A 17,512-nucleotide genomic window follows, 5' to 3' on the forward strand; every position below is an offset into this window, starting at 1 on the left:
GAGTTACACTTGTGGTTAGTGACTGTTTATTTGTTTTGCTAAGTAGAAGCAGGTGTTACAGAGGGTATTTGGGGAAAGAGGAGAAGGGTTGTGCTGCTCAGAGGCTTCAGAACCTTCTCACCAGCATTAACTATTGTTTTCAGACACAAGCAGCAGAATGCAGGCAAGAGACAGAAGGATTTTGCTTCAGTCTTTCAACACGAAGATTAAAACCTTTCAGCTTTGTCCTTTCATTTTCATTTTGTGTGGTACAACTTGAGAACCTTATTATCAAGGACTGCACAGAGCTGATAGTGAAGCAGCAGCAGGAACCCCAAATGTGCTCACCAAAACCCCTACAAGTGCTCAGGGAGAGCCATGAGAGGTTTTAAAATTCCTTAGGGATTGAAGTGTAATAAATGCAGGAAACTTTGTGTATTTAAAGGGTTACTCTCTGCCATTTACTGTGGACTATTTTAAAATTTACTGTCTGACAAGGAACTACCAGTGCACTAAAAATTCTTCTCTGGAAAGCTAATGTTTGTATCTCTTGGCTGCCACTGGTTGCTAACATGATGCTCAGTGTTTGGTCTGTGCTGGAGCTGCCTGTATCCAGGAATGTTTGCCTTCATCACTCTTGAACGCTCCTAAATCCAGTGCTGTGGGATCTGCCCAGAGCATGGGCTCCAGGGAGAGCAGACAAGTCTGGCTGCATCTCAGATATTTCATGATGTTCAGGAGAAAATGCCTTAAATTTAATCCAGGTTATTTACGTAGTTTCTCTCTCCTTTTTTTTTTTTTTTCATTTTAAATCAGGCTCACATTTTTTTAAAGGGTGCTTTGTGAGAGAGGTTTAATTTCCTGTGTCAGGATGCTATTTGTAATTACTGGAACTAGGATTTGGGCAGGTTTCTGTTCTTTACCTCTCCCAGGTAGGACATTTCCTGCTCTGTGCTGGCAAATTGGCTCCCCTGCACCTGGGCCCCAAATCAGGCCCACTGTGCACAATTTTCAGGGCTAATTTTTGCTCTCAGCTTTACAGATCTGCTGTTCTCCCTTCCTGCCCTCACACACTGTGAGCAATTAACTCCTCTAAAGCATGTGAATGAGAAGTCCAAAAGCAGAGCACATCTGTGTGCATTTTAAAAATCACTCCTTTGAAATGGAACCACTGATGCATTTTCATATTTACTGCTCTTGTTTCCTTGCTCCACAAAGTAGAATTAGACATGGATACAAGGTTTTTGTCCAGCTCCCACTTTATACCCTGAGCAGTTTGGCCTCTCTGCTGGACTTTTGAGCAAGGAGAGCTCCACAGGTGGGGCAGGCTCAGTGGCTGTCCTGGAGGACAAACAGAGGCTGGAATTCTTGACTCACTCAAATCTGTGCAAAGAACTAAAATAAATAGAAAAGGTGAATCAAAACCTTTGAGATGTGACACTGCCCGTGTGGCTGGGGAGGACTGAGGGCGTCTCCATGAAAAAAACCCTTCTTGAACTAAAGGTTGAAGGGGTTTTTGTGTTTAATTATTTGGGCGATCTGCTTGCACCTGGGTGTGCTGTAAGTGCTGATGGGGAGGTGGATTCACCTGCTGGATTTTTTGTGATATTGGTGGAAGCTGGGAAAGGCTCTGACCTCTGCCAGTGGAGGCAGGAGGAGAAGGGCAGCAAATGGGAGCAGAAACAGAGAAATTCCCTTTGTAAGGTACAGTTATGTAATATATTTTTCATCTGGGCTGGGAATTGCTGAGTGCCTGAGAAGGGGGAGCTGTGCAGGGGCAGTGAGCCTCTGTGGGGGCAGGTGGAGATTTCTGTGTGGGCACAGCAGAGCAGCCGGAATTGGGCAGAAAAGGGCCAATAAAAAGAGTTTGTCCCCAGTGTCACCATGGCAGAGGGCGGTGGGGCCAGCCCAGCAGGGCTTGTGCCCCGATAGCCCCGGGACAGGGCAGGGCTGTGCCTGCCCGGGGCTGATAAGGATGAGGAGGCTGAAGCAGCAGCCCTGGGGCAAGGATGAGGCTGGCACTGCCAGTCTGGGGCTGTGCTGGGCTGGCAGCACGGCGAGGGGAAGGGAGTGATTTCGGGGCAGGCAGAGAGCCTGTGGGAAGGAGATGCCTCTGCTGGGGCTCCTCTCCAAGCTGTTGCTCCCTGTTCCCAGCGTTGCAGTGCTTGGCAAAGGCTGGCTCGTCCCCCTGCACTGCTTCTGTAGGAGCAGCAGAGGCTCAGCCCTTCCTGCACCCACGGGGCTGCATCCCTTCCTGCTTCCACAGGGATTCATCCCATCCTGCTTCCACAGGGATTCATCCCTTCCTGCATCCACAGGGATTCATCCCATCCTGCATCCACAGGGATTCATCCCATCCTGCATCCACAGGGATTCATCCCATCCTGCTTCCACAGGGATTCATCCCATCCTGTATCCACAGGGATTCATCCCTTCCTGCTTCCACAGGGATTCATCCCATCCTGCTTCCACAGGGATTCATCCCATCCTGTATCCACAGGACCCCATCCCATCCTGCAGCCCAGGACCCCATCCCATCCTGCAGCCCAGGACCCCATCCCATCCTGTATCCACAGGGATTCATCCCATCCTGCAGCCCAGGACCCCATGCCATCTGCAGCAGCAGTGGCCGTGTGTGTCGCAGTGTCCTCACAGTGTCCCTGTCACCGTGTGCTCAGGCTGCCCGGGCCAGCTCTGGCCAGGACCCAGCCGTGGGAAGGTCCCTGCAGAAGGGAAGGGCTCAGGGAGCTGCTGGGGGAGGATTTGGGCAGCCAGAGGGCTGTGTGACGGTAGCTCCAGGGCCAGGTGTGTCCAGTGGCAGAATTGGGGACCTTTCTGTGAAGGCTCATCCAGCTCTGCATTGTTTGGTCTTTAATTTCCAGTTAATTTCATTAATTTCCAGTTTATAGCCTCTGAGGGAGACCTCCCCTCCCGTCAGCACACAGGGAGGGGAGCTGGGAGCTCCCTCCATGCCCAGGACAGTGCTGGGAGGGTGCTCAGCAGGGTTTGGGAGGAGCATCCCTGAGCTGTGCATGGGAATGGGAACCCCCCAGCCCCAGCAGTGCCTGTCCCTGTGCCTGTCCCCTCCAGCCTCAAGCCCCAGGTCCAACTGCACAAATGCTCTTTGTCTCATTTTGCAACGCGTGAACAATAAAAACACCAATGGCATCACAGCAAAAGGCAAGAGCCCAGAAGTGCCTCAAACCACAAATTGTGGTAACTTCCCATGGCCCAAGCCCGGACTGTGGGGATGAAAGTGAGCCAGTGGGGACAGAGGAGAGGGGAGGAACCAGCCCTGCTGGGACAGCAGCTGGCTGCAGCAGGAGCACGGGGTGATCCTTGGTGGCTGGAGCAGGACATGGGGTGATGCTCAGAGGCTGGAGCAGCAGCACAGGGTGAAGCAGGAGCACAGGGTGATGCTCAGAGGCTGGAGCAGCAGCACAGGGTGAAGCAGGAGCACAGGGTGATGCTCAGTGCCTGGAGCAGCAGCACAGGGGGATGCTCAGTGGCTGGAGCAGCAGCACAGGGGGATGCTCAGTGCCTGGAGCAGGACACAGGGTGATGTTCAGTGCCTGGAGCAGCAGCACAGGGGGATGCTGAGTGGCTGGAGCAGGACACAGGGTGATGTTCAGTGCCTGGAGCAGCAGCACAGGGGGATGCTCAGTGGCTGGAGCAGCAGCATGGGATGATGCTGAGTGCCTGGAGCAGGACATGGGGTGATGCTCAGAGGCTTGAGCAGCAGCACAGGGTGATGCTCAGTGCCTGAAGCAGGACACAGGGTGATGCTGAGTGGCTGGAGCAGCAGCACAGGGTGATGTTCAGTGCCTGGAGCAGCAGCACAGGGGGATGCTGAGTGCCTGGAGCAGCAGCACAGGGGGATGCTCAGCACCTGCCTTGTCCTCACCCCACCTCGCTGCTCTCGGGCTCTCTGGGGTGGTTTGGGCTGCTCCTCTGCCAGGCTGCCTGTGGCCAGCACCCAGCAGTGGCTGCAGCAGCAAAAAGCCTTCACAACATTAATGAAAGCTCTGACAAAGGGAGGCGAGGGGAACTATTGTCTCCTTGGCCCGCTCCTCAGAGCGGCTGCGTGTAATGAGACTTTTGGTTATGCTTGTGGCTTCTGTGACAAAGCTGTGATTTAGGGGCTGTCTGCTCCGAGGCAGAGCTGCTCACACAGGCCAAAGTGCTGCTGAGTAATATTTTACCACAAATTGTTGTAACTGGAGCTCGACGACTGCAGTAGGAAGGAGGAGGGGGGGGGGATTGCATTTGATTTATGAGTGCAATTTGCAGTGTGAGCTTTGTGCTGGTGTGGCCGTGGATTTGCAGACCCAGCAGTAAAATCCACGGGAATGGGACAGGGGAGGGGAAATCTCCGTGGTTTGCTGCCAGCGTGTCCAGAGGAGGAGGTCTGGATGTGAGGGGGGCACGGGGGCTGGCAGCCAGCTTTGGGGACCCACGGCAGCCGGGCAGGCCCAGGAGCCTCCCTGTGTGTGAGAGCCCTGGAATCGCAGAATGCAATCATTAAGGTTGGAAAAAAGTCCAAAATCCGGTCTGACCTTTGATCAAACACCACTTTATCAGCTAAACAGAGCACAGAGTGCCACGTCCTGCTGCTCCCTGGACACCTCCAGGGATGGGGACTGCAAACCTCCCTGTGCAGCCCTTCCCATGGCTGGCCACCCTTTCCATGGAGAAATCCTTCCCGAATTTCTTCCTGCCCTTTAGCACGGCCATCGGGTGTGAAACAACCCCTCTGGCAAGCACAGCCTTCAAAGGTTTCCCAAACCCCAGACTTTCCCTGAACGCAGCCTGTGGAGCATCTTCAGGGTGAGTTTTGGGGAGGAAGGAAGTGTGGAGGGCAGGCTCTGCCGGGCTTGCATCACTGTGAGAATTCAGGTCATGTTTACTACAGGCAGCTGGAACACCATGATCTCAGCTGGTAACAAGTAACATCTGAGGGGACGAGTTAAAACATTCAAGCTGTTTTGTAAGCACCTACTTTGCTTTCTTTCCAAACCCAGTTTGGCTGTTTGCAATGGTTCATTTGTCCCCTTAAGAACCTGGTGTCATCTTGTTGAAATAAGTGAAAAAGAACAGGGGGTTCCTTTTCCTTTTAATTTCAAACGGAAAAATTGTTTTGTCTTTTTTGTTTTGTTTTGTTTGGATGGATTTGTGCTGTTGATTTTGGTTTGTTTTTTTTTGGGGGGGGGGGGTTGTTTTTTTTTTTTTTAATTTTTATTTTTTTTAAGGCCCCAAAACAACAAACACAGCCCCACAGTCCAGCTTCCCTTCTGCTTCAGCAAGGACAGATACCTACGGTCTGAAGGCTTCTGGCCTCTTGCAAGCTGCCCTTGTGTAATTTCCTCTATTTACATTTGGCCAGCACTGGCCTCATTGACTACAAGAGTTTATACAGCCCCTTTGGAGAGGAATACCAAGGATTGCTGAGGCATGTCCTGCCCACATTCTCCTATTTACTGTGCTGCTAGATAGATGTACAGTGCTACTGAATAAATATATCCTTATCCTATTTTGTTCTTGCTTTCATGTCTTTGTACCAGGCAAGCAGAGAAGGTCACAGGCAATTAATTTAAACCAGGTGGGAAAAATGACTCTTAAAAATCTTTCTGTGCAGGGAGACATCTGATAGTGCTCCAGTTAAATGTGCTTTTATTTATGTGAACTGTGTGCAGGCTTTGTAATGCCTTTTTCTGGGGGGGTTGTTTTTGAGGAAACTGTTGCAAATAATGTTTGTTCACTGCTGTAAGCGAGCCGGAGTCGAATTTGGAGAGAGATTATCTTCCCTGGACTTTGGTGTTGGCGCTGCAGCCTGCACGGCTCACCTCTGCAGCCAGGATGGAAACAGCTTGTACCTAATGCACATCAGCGTGGTGATGATTGCCTCTGCAAGCAGAGCATTTGCAAACCTAATGCGTGCAGTGCTATTGGGACGTGGCAGCACAGCTCCTTGTAGGGTCTGGGGATGCTGGACGGGGTGAGCAGGGAAGGGCAGATCAAGAAATTAGGTTTGAGGGGGAGACAATTGCTCTTTAGCATGACTAACCTGCTATTTAGTGGGTTGGGGGCGAGGGGTTTAAAGTAGATTTTTGTGATACGCGGGTTGCTCAGCCTGGCGTGGAGAAAGTATTCAGGGATGATAAAATAATTCCGTGGCTGTGTGCCCATGTCTGGGGGTGACCCTCGGGGTCAGCACTAATCCACAGCTTGCAGGAATGTGAAGCTCCATCCTCTCCTGAGCTGGGACTGCCCAGCTGGCAGGGAGAGCAGGGCCACCTCAGGCTGGAGGAGTGGATGGGACAGCTCCCCACAGCAAACCCAGGGATGGAGCAGAGGGAGAGAAGTTTCTTCACCGTGTTTATTATTAAAACGAGAAGAAAAGGGGAAAAAAAAACAAAAAAAAAAAAAAGGAAAAAGTTTATTGCAAATCTCAGTGTTTAAGAGTATTTCCAGAGTCCACTTTGTTACAAACAAATCAGTAAATCCTGCTTGTGCTGTGCCCTCACACACACACACTCACCACTCGCTCCCCTGCTCGTGCCACGACGCAGACAGGAACACAAACGGACTGTGAGGTCAGTGACAAATGTAGTATTTGATCTGGATTGGAAACTTGGTTAAAAAAAAAAAAAAAAGAGAAAAACCCCAAACTAAATACAGTAGAACCTCGCAAATCTGCAGAACAGGGAGCTTCCACACACACGCAAAACCTGGAGGCCTTAATTCCACTTCCAAGCAGTTGTAATAGCAAAGTGCTGTAGTGAGGTCTCGTATCACAAAGACTTCAACAACCTTACAAGGATAGGCTACAGAACATTTACCAAAACGCTTGAAGTATCATAAATTAACAATAAATTAAAAGTACATCGTAATGCAACGTGGCTGTTTGTTCACTGATCACTGGTTCACACAACTCGAGTTCTCTGTAAGGGATCTTCCAGTCCTGGGTGCAACACAGCGAGGTTCTGCTGGCCGTGATAAAGTGCTGAGGCAGAGGAAGGACACGAGACCACAGGTCCCGGGCAGTGAGGATGAATTGCTCCAGCCACTTGGTTGCAAGAGTGCCTGTTTCTTTTCTTGTTTTTGTTTTTTTTTTTTTTTTTCCTTTTTAAATTTTTTTTCTTTTTTTGGACATCTAAGACAGAAAAAAATCAAATCAAGCACCTTCCCAAAAAGAGGTTGTTCTTTTTTTTCTTTTACAGATTGTCCCACATTTCTATGGCTGGTAAAACACAGGTCAGTGTAGCAGTTAATGGATGATGCCACTTCCACTTAAGTACACAGAAATGGTGGCTTGGGGGTTTCTTTTTCCCCCAAACCAGAACAGACTTGTTTGATTTGTCCCCCTGAGTTGCCTAGAGGCGAGAAGATGCATATAGGTGGGGTAAGCAAGCTGTGAGCAGGAATCTCTCCCATTAAGACTGAATGAACAGCTCAGATGTTGTCTTTTATCCTTCCCTTCATGCACAGGCTCCACTTCATTTCCCACTGGAGTCAGCAGCAAAAAGAAAGAAGCCCCTTGCTGACTTCAGGGGAGAGCTGGGGCAGGGGGTGCAGCTGGCCCGGCCACCCCAGCACCCCGTGGCTGGCAGGGTGGGCAGAGGGACAGGGGAGGCTCCCGGGGCTGCAGCAGAGATTTCCTTGTGCACCTGTGAGCCAAGGTTTTGGGTACATTAAGACATCCTGGGCCAAATCCTCCCTGTGGGGTGGGCTGGTTCCAGCAGCCATGCTGGGTCCGTGGGCACCAGCTGAGCCTTTTTCCATGGAAAGAGATGCTGGATCTGTAGTTCTTTTTTTTTGTTTTGTTTTGGTTTTTTTGTTTTTTTCTTTTTAAATAACTGGGTTACTTAAGACTTACCTATTTAAAACAGCTACACTTTATGCTGTAAGAATAATTTTCCCAACAATTTCACAAGCAATACAAGATAGGCATTGAAGAGATTGATGTAAAGACAGCTTTCCGTTGTGCACAGATCATTTTTCCTCTCCAGTTATTTAAGCTAACCTCTTTTAACAACCTCAGAATAAATTAATAAATACTAGTTAAATTAGAAACAGTACATCAGGTCTGACTATCAACAGAAAACAGTTCTAAGGACCCCAGTTGGGAGAAGAAAAATGATCTCATGAAATATGTGCAGTAATAACTGGCCATAAAGACACACGGAGCCTTTGATTTCCCAGCATTATGTGACATTCAAGTTAAGATCATTAGCAATGGTTTCTAATTGTCAGCTATCTAGCCTGGCCTCCTCCAAGCTAAAAGGTGAGTCTGTATCCCTCCAGAAGAAATTCAGTTGGCTACTGGTGGTGTATGAAATGCTCGTCTCCAGTTCGTGTCACCGGGTCTGTGTGCAATTTGTGGTAGGGGATGGGTGACAGTCAGAGGCTGAGCTGCTTCTGCTGTTGTCAGTATTTATGGATCAGCTGGACTTTTACCTATGCTTGTTATCAGGAAAGCAAGTGTGCATCACATCTTCATGCTAGACAGAAGTTATTCTTATGTGACTATCTGTATTTTCTACGGAGCTTTCCATTGTTGGTTAAAAAAATTCTGCCTAATATTAAAAAAAAAAAAGGAAAAAAAAAAACTTGTTGGTAGCGACTGTTCACATTTAAAATTTCACATTCCCTTTAGAATGGAGTTTTAAAACGTGGAGCAGAGCTGACATTTCCCCCAGCCTTACACTGAGCACATTAGATGGAGAAGGAACAGGGTTTTTTATACCACGCTGTCAGAGCCTTTTCCTGAATTTTCTGCTTTTCCAATATCCATGTCTATAAAGTCATCTGGTAGTTCTGGTGGTGGCCCTGCCGTGCTCTCCTCCACCTGCTGCTGCTGCTGCTGCTGCTGCTGGTGGTGGTGGCACAGCCCAGTCTTGCACGGCCTCACCAGGGCCAGAAACACGGCCCCCAGGACCATGCCAGCAGCACAGGAGTAGAAGGCTGAGCTGTAGTTCTTTGTTGTATCCACTAAGACACCTGAAAAAAAACATTTACAGCAGTTAGCCACAGCCCACTCCCCCCTGCCCTGCCCTCCTGTAGGGCTTTAACCTGTGTTTGATCTGTGACAATCGGATGCCACGTTAAAAAAAGTCAACCCATTGTGTTCTGGGGCACAGAGTGACATCTCCAGGCGAGTCAGAAGCCCCTGGGCACTGCAGGGATGCTGAGCCCGAGATGCATCAGGCATCTGTTTGTTCTGCCAGACTTCACCTTTCTGCAGTGTGTGGCACAGGTACAGCGAGAGGGACTCGCCTCTGCTTGTGCCTGAAGTGATGCCAGGTTTGGGTTTCTAACAGGATCAGGGTAGCACTGCAGTATTTCCCTTCCCTCTGAGGTTCCTCAGTGCCTCATCCGTGGGACTCTGCAGAGCTGCATTGCAGTCTTCTGGCTCTGGGAGACTCCCAGTAGAGGCTGCAGGGATTTTAGGGGAGTGCTGCGATCAGTGCTGCCAGAATACCTTCTAGACAGAGAGCAGCACCAACAGCTGTCGAAAACCTCCAGAACAAAACCAAGACCAAAGTTTGTGTTACCTGCAAGGGGTGGTCCAGCCAACCCAGCTAAGCTCTGAATGAAAACGTAGACCCCAGCTGCAGAGGACATCCTCTCGATGCCGACCACGTCGTCTTCAGCCAGGAGGGGAATATGCGTGCCCGCTACCGTGCCGAGCATGAAGCCAAAATAAACGCTACATATCATCAAGCCCCAGAATCCAGAGGCAAAAGGGAAGGCAACCAACGCTACCGACAGCAGGATGACGCAGATGAGCTCGATGTAGATCTTGCGGATGGGCTTCTTGTTGAGGAGCCAGCCTGCAAAAATCCTCCCGAAGACCTCGGCGATGGCCATGGCTGACAGGATGTAGGCAGAGTGGTCTTTGCCGATGCCGAGGCTGCGGCTCAGGGGGATGATGTAGAGGGAGGGAGCGAAGAAGCCCAGGGTTGCAAACAGGCCAAAGAATGCATAACAGATAAAGCTATAGTCTCTCATCACAGAGAAGTCCAGTAGTTTGGTTTTTGGTTCTGGAGGGGTGCTGTTATTGTCCGTGGGGTTCTGTCCGTGTTGCTTTGGTTCTTCACTTTTCGGCTCTGCTTTGGTTTTTCCAGGCACATTGCTGGGTGAGGTAGTTATATCGACTCCTGAGTCTATGGACTCTATTGAGGTGCATGTTTGTTCGTTTTCAAGCATGTACTTTGTCTCTGTGGGCTCCTCTGGAGGCTGTGCTTTCACTTCTTCCTGCTCTCTGATGACGATGGGGCGCAGCAGCGACCCGCAGGCGGTGATGCCCAGCTGCAGCACCCCGACAGAAAGCATGCTGTACCTCCAGCCAATCTGCTCCTTCAGGGCCGTGATTGCTGAGGGAAGAGGAGAAGTGTAACTGGGAAAACCTGTAGTTACACCAACAAATTGAATTTACAGACAGGGAAAGGACTGGAGATTCGCCACGGGAGGGTTCCAGGCGCCTCTCAAAAAGCCTGAGTAGGTTCCCTCTACCCAGGGGTCTGGCACCCACATTCCCCCTCTGCTGCAGCAGACAGAAGCTAAAAGCTGTGTTTACCACCTGGCTAGCGGATGCCACCCTCTAGGTAGCCTCTTTTGAGGTCTCAGCAAGTCTGGGGACAAAGGGGGTGTTGTTTTCAATGACGGAGGGCAAACTCAGTGCTTGAGTTCCCTTTCTCAGCTGCCCTCACCCTGAAACCAGCTAGCAGAGGAAGTGTCTTAGCTCTGCTCAAAGGTGCACGTCACTGCTTAATTACCAGCCTTCCTTTGCACCCAAAGCAGCTTTGCAGTGGGGATTAGCCCAGAGCACAGCAGAGCACATAAACCTCCAAGGGCAGAGGTGACAGGGCCGTGACGCCTGGGGACAGGCTCCCAAAAGGCTGGAGCACTTTGGCAGCCCGTGCTGAGCACAAGCCCAGTAACCTTTAGGAGCAGTTCTGGGCACTGTGTGTTTTAAATAGCTGGAGTTTCTCGGGCTTATTTTTAGCCTGACAAATGTGTATAGGGAGCCCAGCAGGCTGTGTGTCAGCCAGGCATGTCCTGCTCTGGCACCGGGGGCTCGGGCAGTGTCACGCCCGTCCCTGGCACTGCTCGTCACTCTGCCTGCTGGCTGCCACGGGCACATCAGGAAAACCACTCGTGGGCACCGACCTGGCCTCTGGCTGCTTGCCTGGGGAAAGGAATGTGCCTTTGGCACTCCCAGCACGTGGGCACCGTACCTGGTGCGAAGGAGAAGACGGCGAAACATTCCCCTGTGGATGCCACCGCTGTGACCAGCGAGCGCCTTTTGTCAAAATACTGTGATAAAATGGTGACAGTCGGGAGGAAGGAGAGGCAGTATCCGAGGCCTGTGAATAAATGCCAAAAATTGCCATAACAACAAGTAAAGGAGGGGGAAACACCGATGCAAGAGCACGTTAAGTCGGCTTTCCCGGTGGTCATTACAGTATCATTTCGGCCAACTCAGCAAGTCACCCTGGAAGAAAATCATTGGGGAAACCAGAATGTTATTTTTTTGTAAATTGGAAGGGGGAAAAGAAAAGAAGAAAAAAGGAGAGTAAAAACCCAAACCAAGAGACCCAGCCACCCAAACCTGCTAGATAATGCCTCCTGCTCCCAGACAGCCAGTGGGGTCCACTTTGAGGACCTCATCTGCTTAAAGTATTTGAGCCTGTAGCAACTGTTCCCCTAAGCAAGGCAAGCTCCTGGCTGTGGACATGAACAGGACGCCCAGGCCAGGCTGAAGAGGAGGAAAAAAGTATCAGGAGAAGAAAGCAAGAGACAGAGGGAGCGTTAGAGGACTTGAGGTCTCCCCAGCCACCCCAGCTCATCAGAAGCGACCGGCGTTGCTGCACGAGCTCAGGGCCGAGCCCAGGGCGGTGCCCGGGGTGGCACAGGGCAGAGCGCCAAGCCTGGGCCCATCCTCGCTGCGGGGCCAGCTCAGGAGGGGCAGCAAGCACGCCCCGTGTGCGGGAGGGAGCGGCGTGTGGCCGCGGGGACAGCAGGGGGGCTCACCGGAGACGATGCCGATGGTGACGTACATCTCCACCACGCTGCGGGCGAAGGAGGCGATGACCATGCCGGCGCTGACCAGCAGCCCCCCGGCCATCACCACCAGCCGGTGGCCGAAGCGGTTGCTGAGGACCGTCGACAGAGGAGCTGGAGAGGGACAGAGCCGTGGTCAGCACCCACCCCAGCAGCTTCACAGCCACCATCTCCTGCTCTTCTCCTGCCCGAGTCTCCTGAGGTGCCACCTCCCTGCACAGCACAGCATCGCCCCGGAGCCACCCTCGGAGCTCGGCACAGCTCACAGCATTTAGGACGTGCTACAAAATCACCAGAACAGACCTAAAGGCAAGCACGTGGCAACCTGGGACAAATCTCCAGCCGCATGCCCGGACAGCACCGGATTTCAGCAAGGCTCAAGTTATTGCTAATCTTTTTCACTGCAGAGTTTGGTTTGAAAACTCTGGCTTTTTGCCCTTTGCTGGTGAGACCTGAACAATTGGGTCAGGCTCAGTGACATGGACCCTGTCCCTGCACCACCCACAGACAAGAGCTGGAGCTCAAAGGGATTGCCAGGCTGAGACAGACATTCCTTGGCATTTGAGGAGCAGCCTCTGAGCTTTATGGCTGTGATTTCATTTATAATGGAGCCATTAGAGGCACAAAAGTCACAGGTGCCAGGTCCTTGCATGCTGAGTCAGCAGCACGACTGCCCCTTGCACCTGCACCGAGCGCCTGCTCCTCTTACCTGTGAAGGTCTGTACAAACACACATATGGATATTATCCAGGATATCCTGCTGTTGGTTTCGTCAAAGCTTTCCATCAGGTCGTTGAAGAAGACTCCAAATGATTTTATGATGCCGTATGTCAGGGCTTCCACAACAAAGAACGCAAAAGCGACTGTCCAGCCCCATCCTCCGTCAGGCACTTTAGTATAAACGTTTGCAGAGGTGCACGGCATCTTTACAGCTTTGACCGTCATTTTGGATCTGGAAAATGAGGGGAGAGGCAGCCAGGCATCAGTTTGAGCTGAATTTTGCTGGAAGAGGCACAGCCTGGGAGCTGAAGCACCCCTAAGGCACCATAAGCTGGACCCTGTGCTGCCAAGTGTGGGAGTTGGGCTGATGTTTCTGCCTCGGTCCCTCCGTGGGCTCCTTCCTGCTGCTGCCCTGTGAGCCCAGCACCAGAAACTCCCAGCTCAGCACCCAGGCAAGCTGTTCCCAGCAGCCAAGCCCGGGAGCTGGGAGCTGTCATCTGTCTGTCGGTGCACGGGGGCGGATGGATGCAGTTCGTGAAAGATCCACCGCGGAACGCAGCGCGCCGGGCTGCTGGAGCCGCAGGAGCCCCCGGGACACCCATCGTCCCCAGCACAGCAGCTCAGGGCTGCCCACGCCTCAAAACGTGGGGTGGGCACACCCCTGCTACCACCAGCTCCCCGGCAGCCCTTGGCACCACTGCCACCCCCCGGGGCAGGGCGGCTGCATGGGATCACCCCATAAGACACGGGGTGTCCTCAGCCCTGCCCTGTGTCACCGGGGGCTGTGGGTGTGTGGGGTGGCTTTGGATCCACATGGAGCTCCCCATGGAGCCCCAGCACTGCCACAACTGCACAGGGGGACAGCAGCAGTGTCACAGTCGGGGGGAGGACACTGTGCTGGGCTCACCACCACAGCCACACAGCGGGGACAATGTCACAGTCCTGGGCTCGCCGCCACACCTGCATGGGGGTGTCACTGTCGGGGACAGCACCACACCTGTGCAGGGGGACAAGTGTCAGGGTCACTGTCACACCTACATGGGGGGAGCACTGAGCCGAGGCCACTGCAGCACCACACCTGGGCAGGGGGACAGTGACAGGATCACCTGCACCGGGGGGCTCGGTCCTGGGCTCACAGCCACACCTGCAGGGGGGTCAGCTATGCCGGGGTCACCACCACAGCAGTGAGGGGGGACAGAGCCGGGGTCACCGCCACACCTGCAGGGGGACAGAACTGGGGTCACCGCCACACCTGCAGGGGGATAGAGCCGGGGTCACCGCCACACCTGCAGGGGGACAGAGCCGGGGTCACAGCCACACCTGCAGGGACAGCGCCACACGTGCGCTGGGGCTGGGCACACTCGTGGGTCGCCGCCACGGCCCGCGGGGTGCCGGGGCCGGGGTCACCGGCGCGGGGCTCCCCGCGGGCGGCGGCAGCGCCGTGCGCCGGGGCCGCCCCGTCCCGCCCGGACCTGCGGCAGCCAGCGGGCATTTCCCTCCTCCATTTTAGACTCGGCACCGCGCTCCGAGCCGGCCGCAGCCCACCGCGGAACTTCGCACGGCGGAGCAGGCGAGTGCGCGGCACCGGCCCCGCGGGAGCCCGGCCGCGCTGCGAGCCCGGGGAGGGTCCCCGAGCGGGGCAGGGGGGTCCCCGAGCGGGGCAGGGGGGTCCCCGAGCGGGGCAGGGGGGTCCCCGGGCCCCCAGCCCCTCCTGCGGTGCCGCATGGCGGGTGCGCGGCTCCCGGGGGATCCTCTCCGGCAGGGATGGAGCGAGGCGTGGGCTCCTGCATCCCTGCGGTGCTGCCCGCGCCCGGCTCCGCTGCAGCCGGGCAGGGCGGGGGGCACGGGCCGGACCCCCGGCGGCCGCCCCAACTTTGTGGGAAGTGCCTGGAGACCCCCCGAGAGAGGGGACGGGGCTGCCACGAATTCCTGTGTCACTGCACGGGGAATACGGGCGGGGGAAAAGCAGATCGGGAGGAAGCACGCTGAGGGAACAGAAAAATAAGATAATAAGGGAAGGAAAAACAAGCCAGCGAATCCGCAAACCTGGGCGTATGGAACGTACATTTAAAGATTAAAAGGAAAAATGATGGCCGGGGAAAAAAAATTGAAAATGAAGCCGGAGCGCAGGGACCCGGCGTGGCCCCCCCTTCCCTGCATCACTTTCCCAACATTTCAGCCCTGATTCCTGCATCGCCGGGGCCGCGGGCTAAAAATACAGGGATGCGGGCGAGGGGAGGTGGGGAAGGAAAACGCTGGAAAAATGAAAAAAAAAAAATAACGTTAAAAAGCGCCCCGAAAGAGGGGGAAAAAATTTAAAAAAAGGGAAACAAAGCCCTCCCCCACCCAGCTCCCCCGGAATCCCCGGGCGGGAGCCGCACTCACCCGGTGCTGCGGCGGGGTCAGGGGCTGCCCATGGCCCGGGAGGGCGAGCGGGCGACCCTCGGCGAGGAGGCGGCCCCGCTGCCCGCCGGCCTCCGGCCGCTGCTGCTCCCGCTGCCCGCGGCGGCGGCTGCTGCTGCTCGGTGCTCGCTCGCAGCCCTTTTATACCGGCTGGAGCCGGTCTCCGCCGGCGGCTCCGCAGCGCCCATGTGCGCGGCGCCGGGCCCGGCTCGCCCAGCGGCGGCACCGCGTGTGCGGGAGGGGCGGTGCAGCGGGGCGGCCCCGCGGCCCCCGCAGCGCTCGCAGCCCCGCACCGCTGCACCGCACCGCACCGCACAGCCCCGCACAGCCCCGCACCGCACAGCCCCGCAGTGCCCCGCACCGCTCCGCACAGCCCCGCACCGCACAGCCCCGCACCGCTGCACCGCACCGCGCTGCACCGCACCGCCCGCACAACCCCGCACCTGCCCTGCAGCCCCGCACTGCCCCGCACTGCCCCGCACCGCACAGCCCCGCAGTGCCCCGCACCGCTCCGCACAGCCCCGCACCGCACCGCCCCGCACAGCCCCACACCGCACAGCCCTGCACCGCACCGCACAGCCCCGCACCGCACCGCACAGCCCCGCACAGCCCCACACCGCACAGCCCCGCACTGCCCCGCACCGCTCCACACTGCCCCGCACCACTCCACACAGCCCCGCACCTCTCCACACAGCCCCGCACTGCACCGCACAACCCCGCACCTGCCCTGCAGCCCCCACGGCCCCGCACAGCCCCGCACCGCACAGCCCTGCACCACACAGCCCCGCACCGCTCCGCACCACTCCACACAGCCCCGCACCGCACCGCACAGCCCCGCACCGCACAGCCCCGCAGTGCCCCGCAGCTGCCCCGCACCGCCCGCACTGCTCCGCACAGCCCCGCACTGTCCGCACTGCCCCGCACAGCCCCGCACCTGCCCTGCAGCCCCCACGGCCCCGCACAGCCCTGCACTGCACAGCCCCGCACTGCCCCGCACAGCCCTGCACCGCTCCGCACAGCCCCGCACTGTCCGCACTGCCCCGCACAGCCTCGCAGTGCTCCGCACAACCCCCACAGCCCCGCACCGCACCGCACAGCCCGCGCTGCTTCGCAGCCTTGCACTGCCCCACACCGCTCCGCACAACCCCGCACTGCTCTGCACAACTCCACACTGCCCCGCACACCCCCGCACAACCCCGCACACCCCTGCACAACCCCACACTGCTGCGCACAACCCCGCACTGCTCTGCAGCCCCTGCAGCCCCCTCAACCCTGCACTGCCCCGCACCGCTCTGCACAACCCCGCACCACACCGCACAGCCCCGCACTGCCCTGCACCCCCGCAGCCCCGCACCGGGCGCTCCACAGGTGCCAGGCCTCCCCCACCGGAGCGGGGCGCGGAGCATCCCCGGGGCACGGAGTGCGGAGCATCCCCGGGGCACGGAGTACGGAGCATCCCCGGGGCACAGAGTGCGGAGCATCCCCGGGGCACGGAGTGCGGAGCATCCCCGGGGCACAGAGTGCGGAGCATCCCCGGGGCACAGAGTGTGGAGCATCCCCGGGGCACGGAGTGCGGAGCATCCCCGGGGCATGGAGTGCGGAGCATCCCCGGGGCACGGAGTGCGGAGCATCCCCGGGGCACAGAGTGCGGAGCATCCCCGCGCTGCGGGTGGGATGCGGGACCACATGCCGGAGCCCCCCGCCGCTGCTTGTTGGGTGTGTTTGTCCCCCCCGAGCGCACGATGCAGCACCCAGATAGGAATACGCCCCTTACTCATGTTTTTCAGGACTAAACGTCTCCTTCAGTTGCATTTCTAGGGAAAAACGTCGCGCTTGGTTGTGTTTTTAGGAGAAGCTACTTCCTTTAGTTGTATCTTTAGGGAAAGCCTCCTGTCCTTTAGGGAAAATCTCGTTTTGTTGCAATTTTAGGGGTAAACTTGGTTGCATTTTTAGGGCAAACATTTTCCTTGCTTGAAGTTTTAGGGGGAACCATCTTTAGTGGTTGTATTTTTAGAGGAAAATATCTCCCTTAGTTGCTTTTTTTTTTTTTTTTTTTTTTAGGGAAAACCCATCTCTTAGTTTTATCTTTATGGAATACATTTCCTTTAGTTGCATTCCTAAGGAAAAACATCTCAGTTAAATTTTTAGGGGGAGCTCTCTCTGTCAGTTGCATTTTTGGGGGAAAAGTCTCCCTTGGCTGTATTGTTTTTTGGGAAATCATCTCCTTTACCTGGACTTTTAGAGAAAAACATGCTCTTTTGTTGCATTTTTAGGGAAAAACAACTCAGTTGCATTTTTTTAGGGAAAAACATGTCCCTTGGTTGAATTATAAGGGGAAAACATTT

The 17,512-nt window shown here is 55.2% G+C and overlaps 1 protein-coding gene across 2 annotated transcripts; it reads right to left on the reverse strand.

Moving 5' to 3' along the window:
* Positions 1–6,401: 6,401 nt before the first annotated feature.
* Positions 6,402–15,267, reverse strand: SLC16A6 (solute carrier family 16 member 6). 2 transcript variants are annotated; one of them, XM_021536989.2, is made up of 6 exons: positions 15,150–15,267; positions 12,755–12,996; positions 12,016–12,159; positions 11,220–11,348; positions 9,534–10,355; positions 6,402–8,979 (listed from the first exon to the last, which is right to left on the reverse strand). In XM_021536989.2, exons 2-6 carry the CDS (start codon positions 12,987–12,989, stop codon positions 8,720–8,722), a joined length of 1,590 nt encoding a protein of 529 aa, XP_021392664.2. In that variant the 5' UTR covers positions 12,990–12,996; positions 15,150–15,267; the 3' UTR covers positions 6,402–8,719. The 2 variants fall into 2 exon arrangements, with proteins under 2 accessions (XP_021392664.2, XP_021392678.2); XM_021537003.2 differs by lacking the exons at positions 12,755–12,996; positions 15,150–15,267 and having other exon boundaries at positions 11,220–11,476; positions 12,016–12,110.
* Between the last annotated feature and the right edge of the window lie 2,245 nt (positions 15,268–17,512).

This window comes from Lonchura striata, chromosome 19 (assembly GCF_046129695.1).
Source record: "Lonchura striata isolate bLonStr1 chromosome 19, bLonStr1.mat, whole genome shotgun sequence".
In the NCBI taxonomy this organism is placed as follows: Eukaryota; Metazoa; Chordata; class Aves; order Passeriformes; family Estrildidae; genus Lonchura; species Lonchura striata.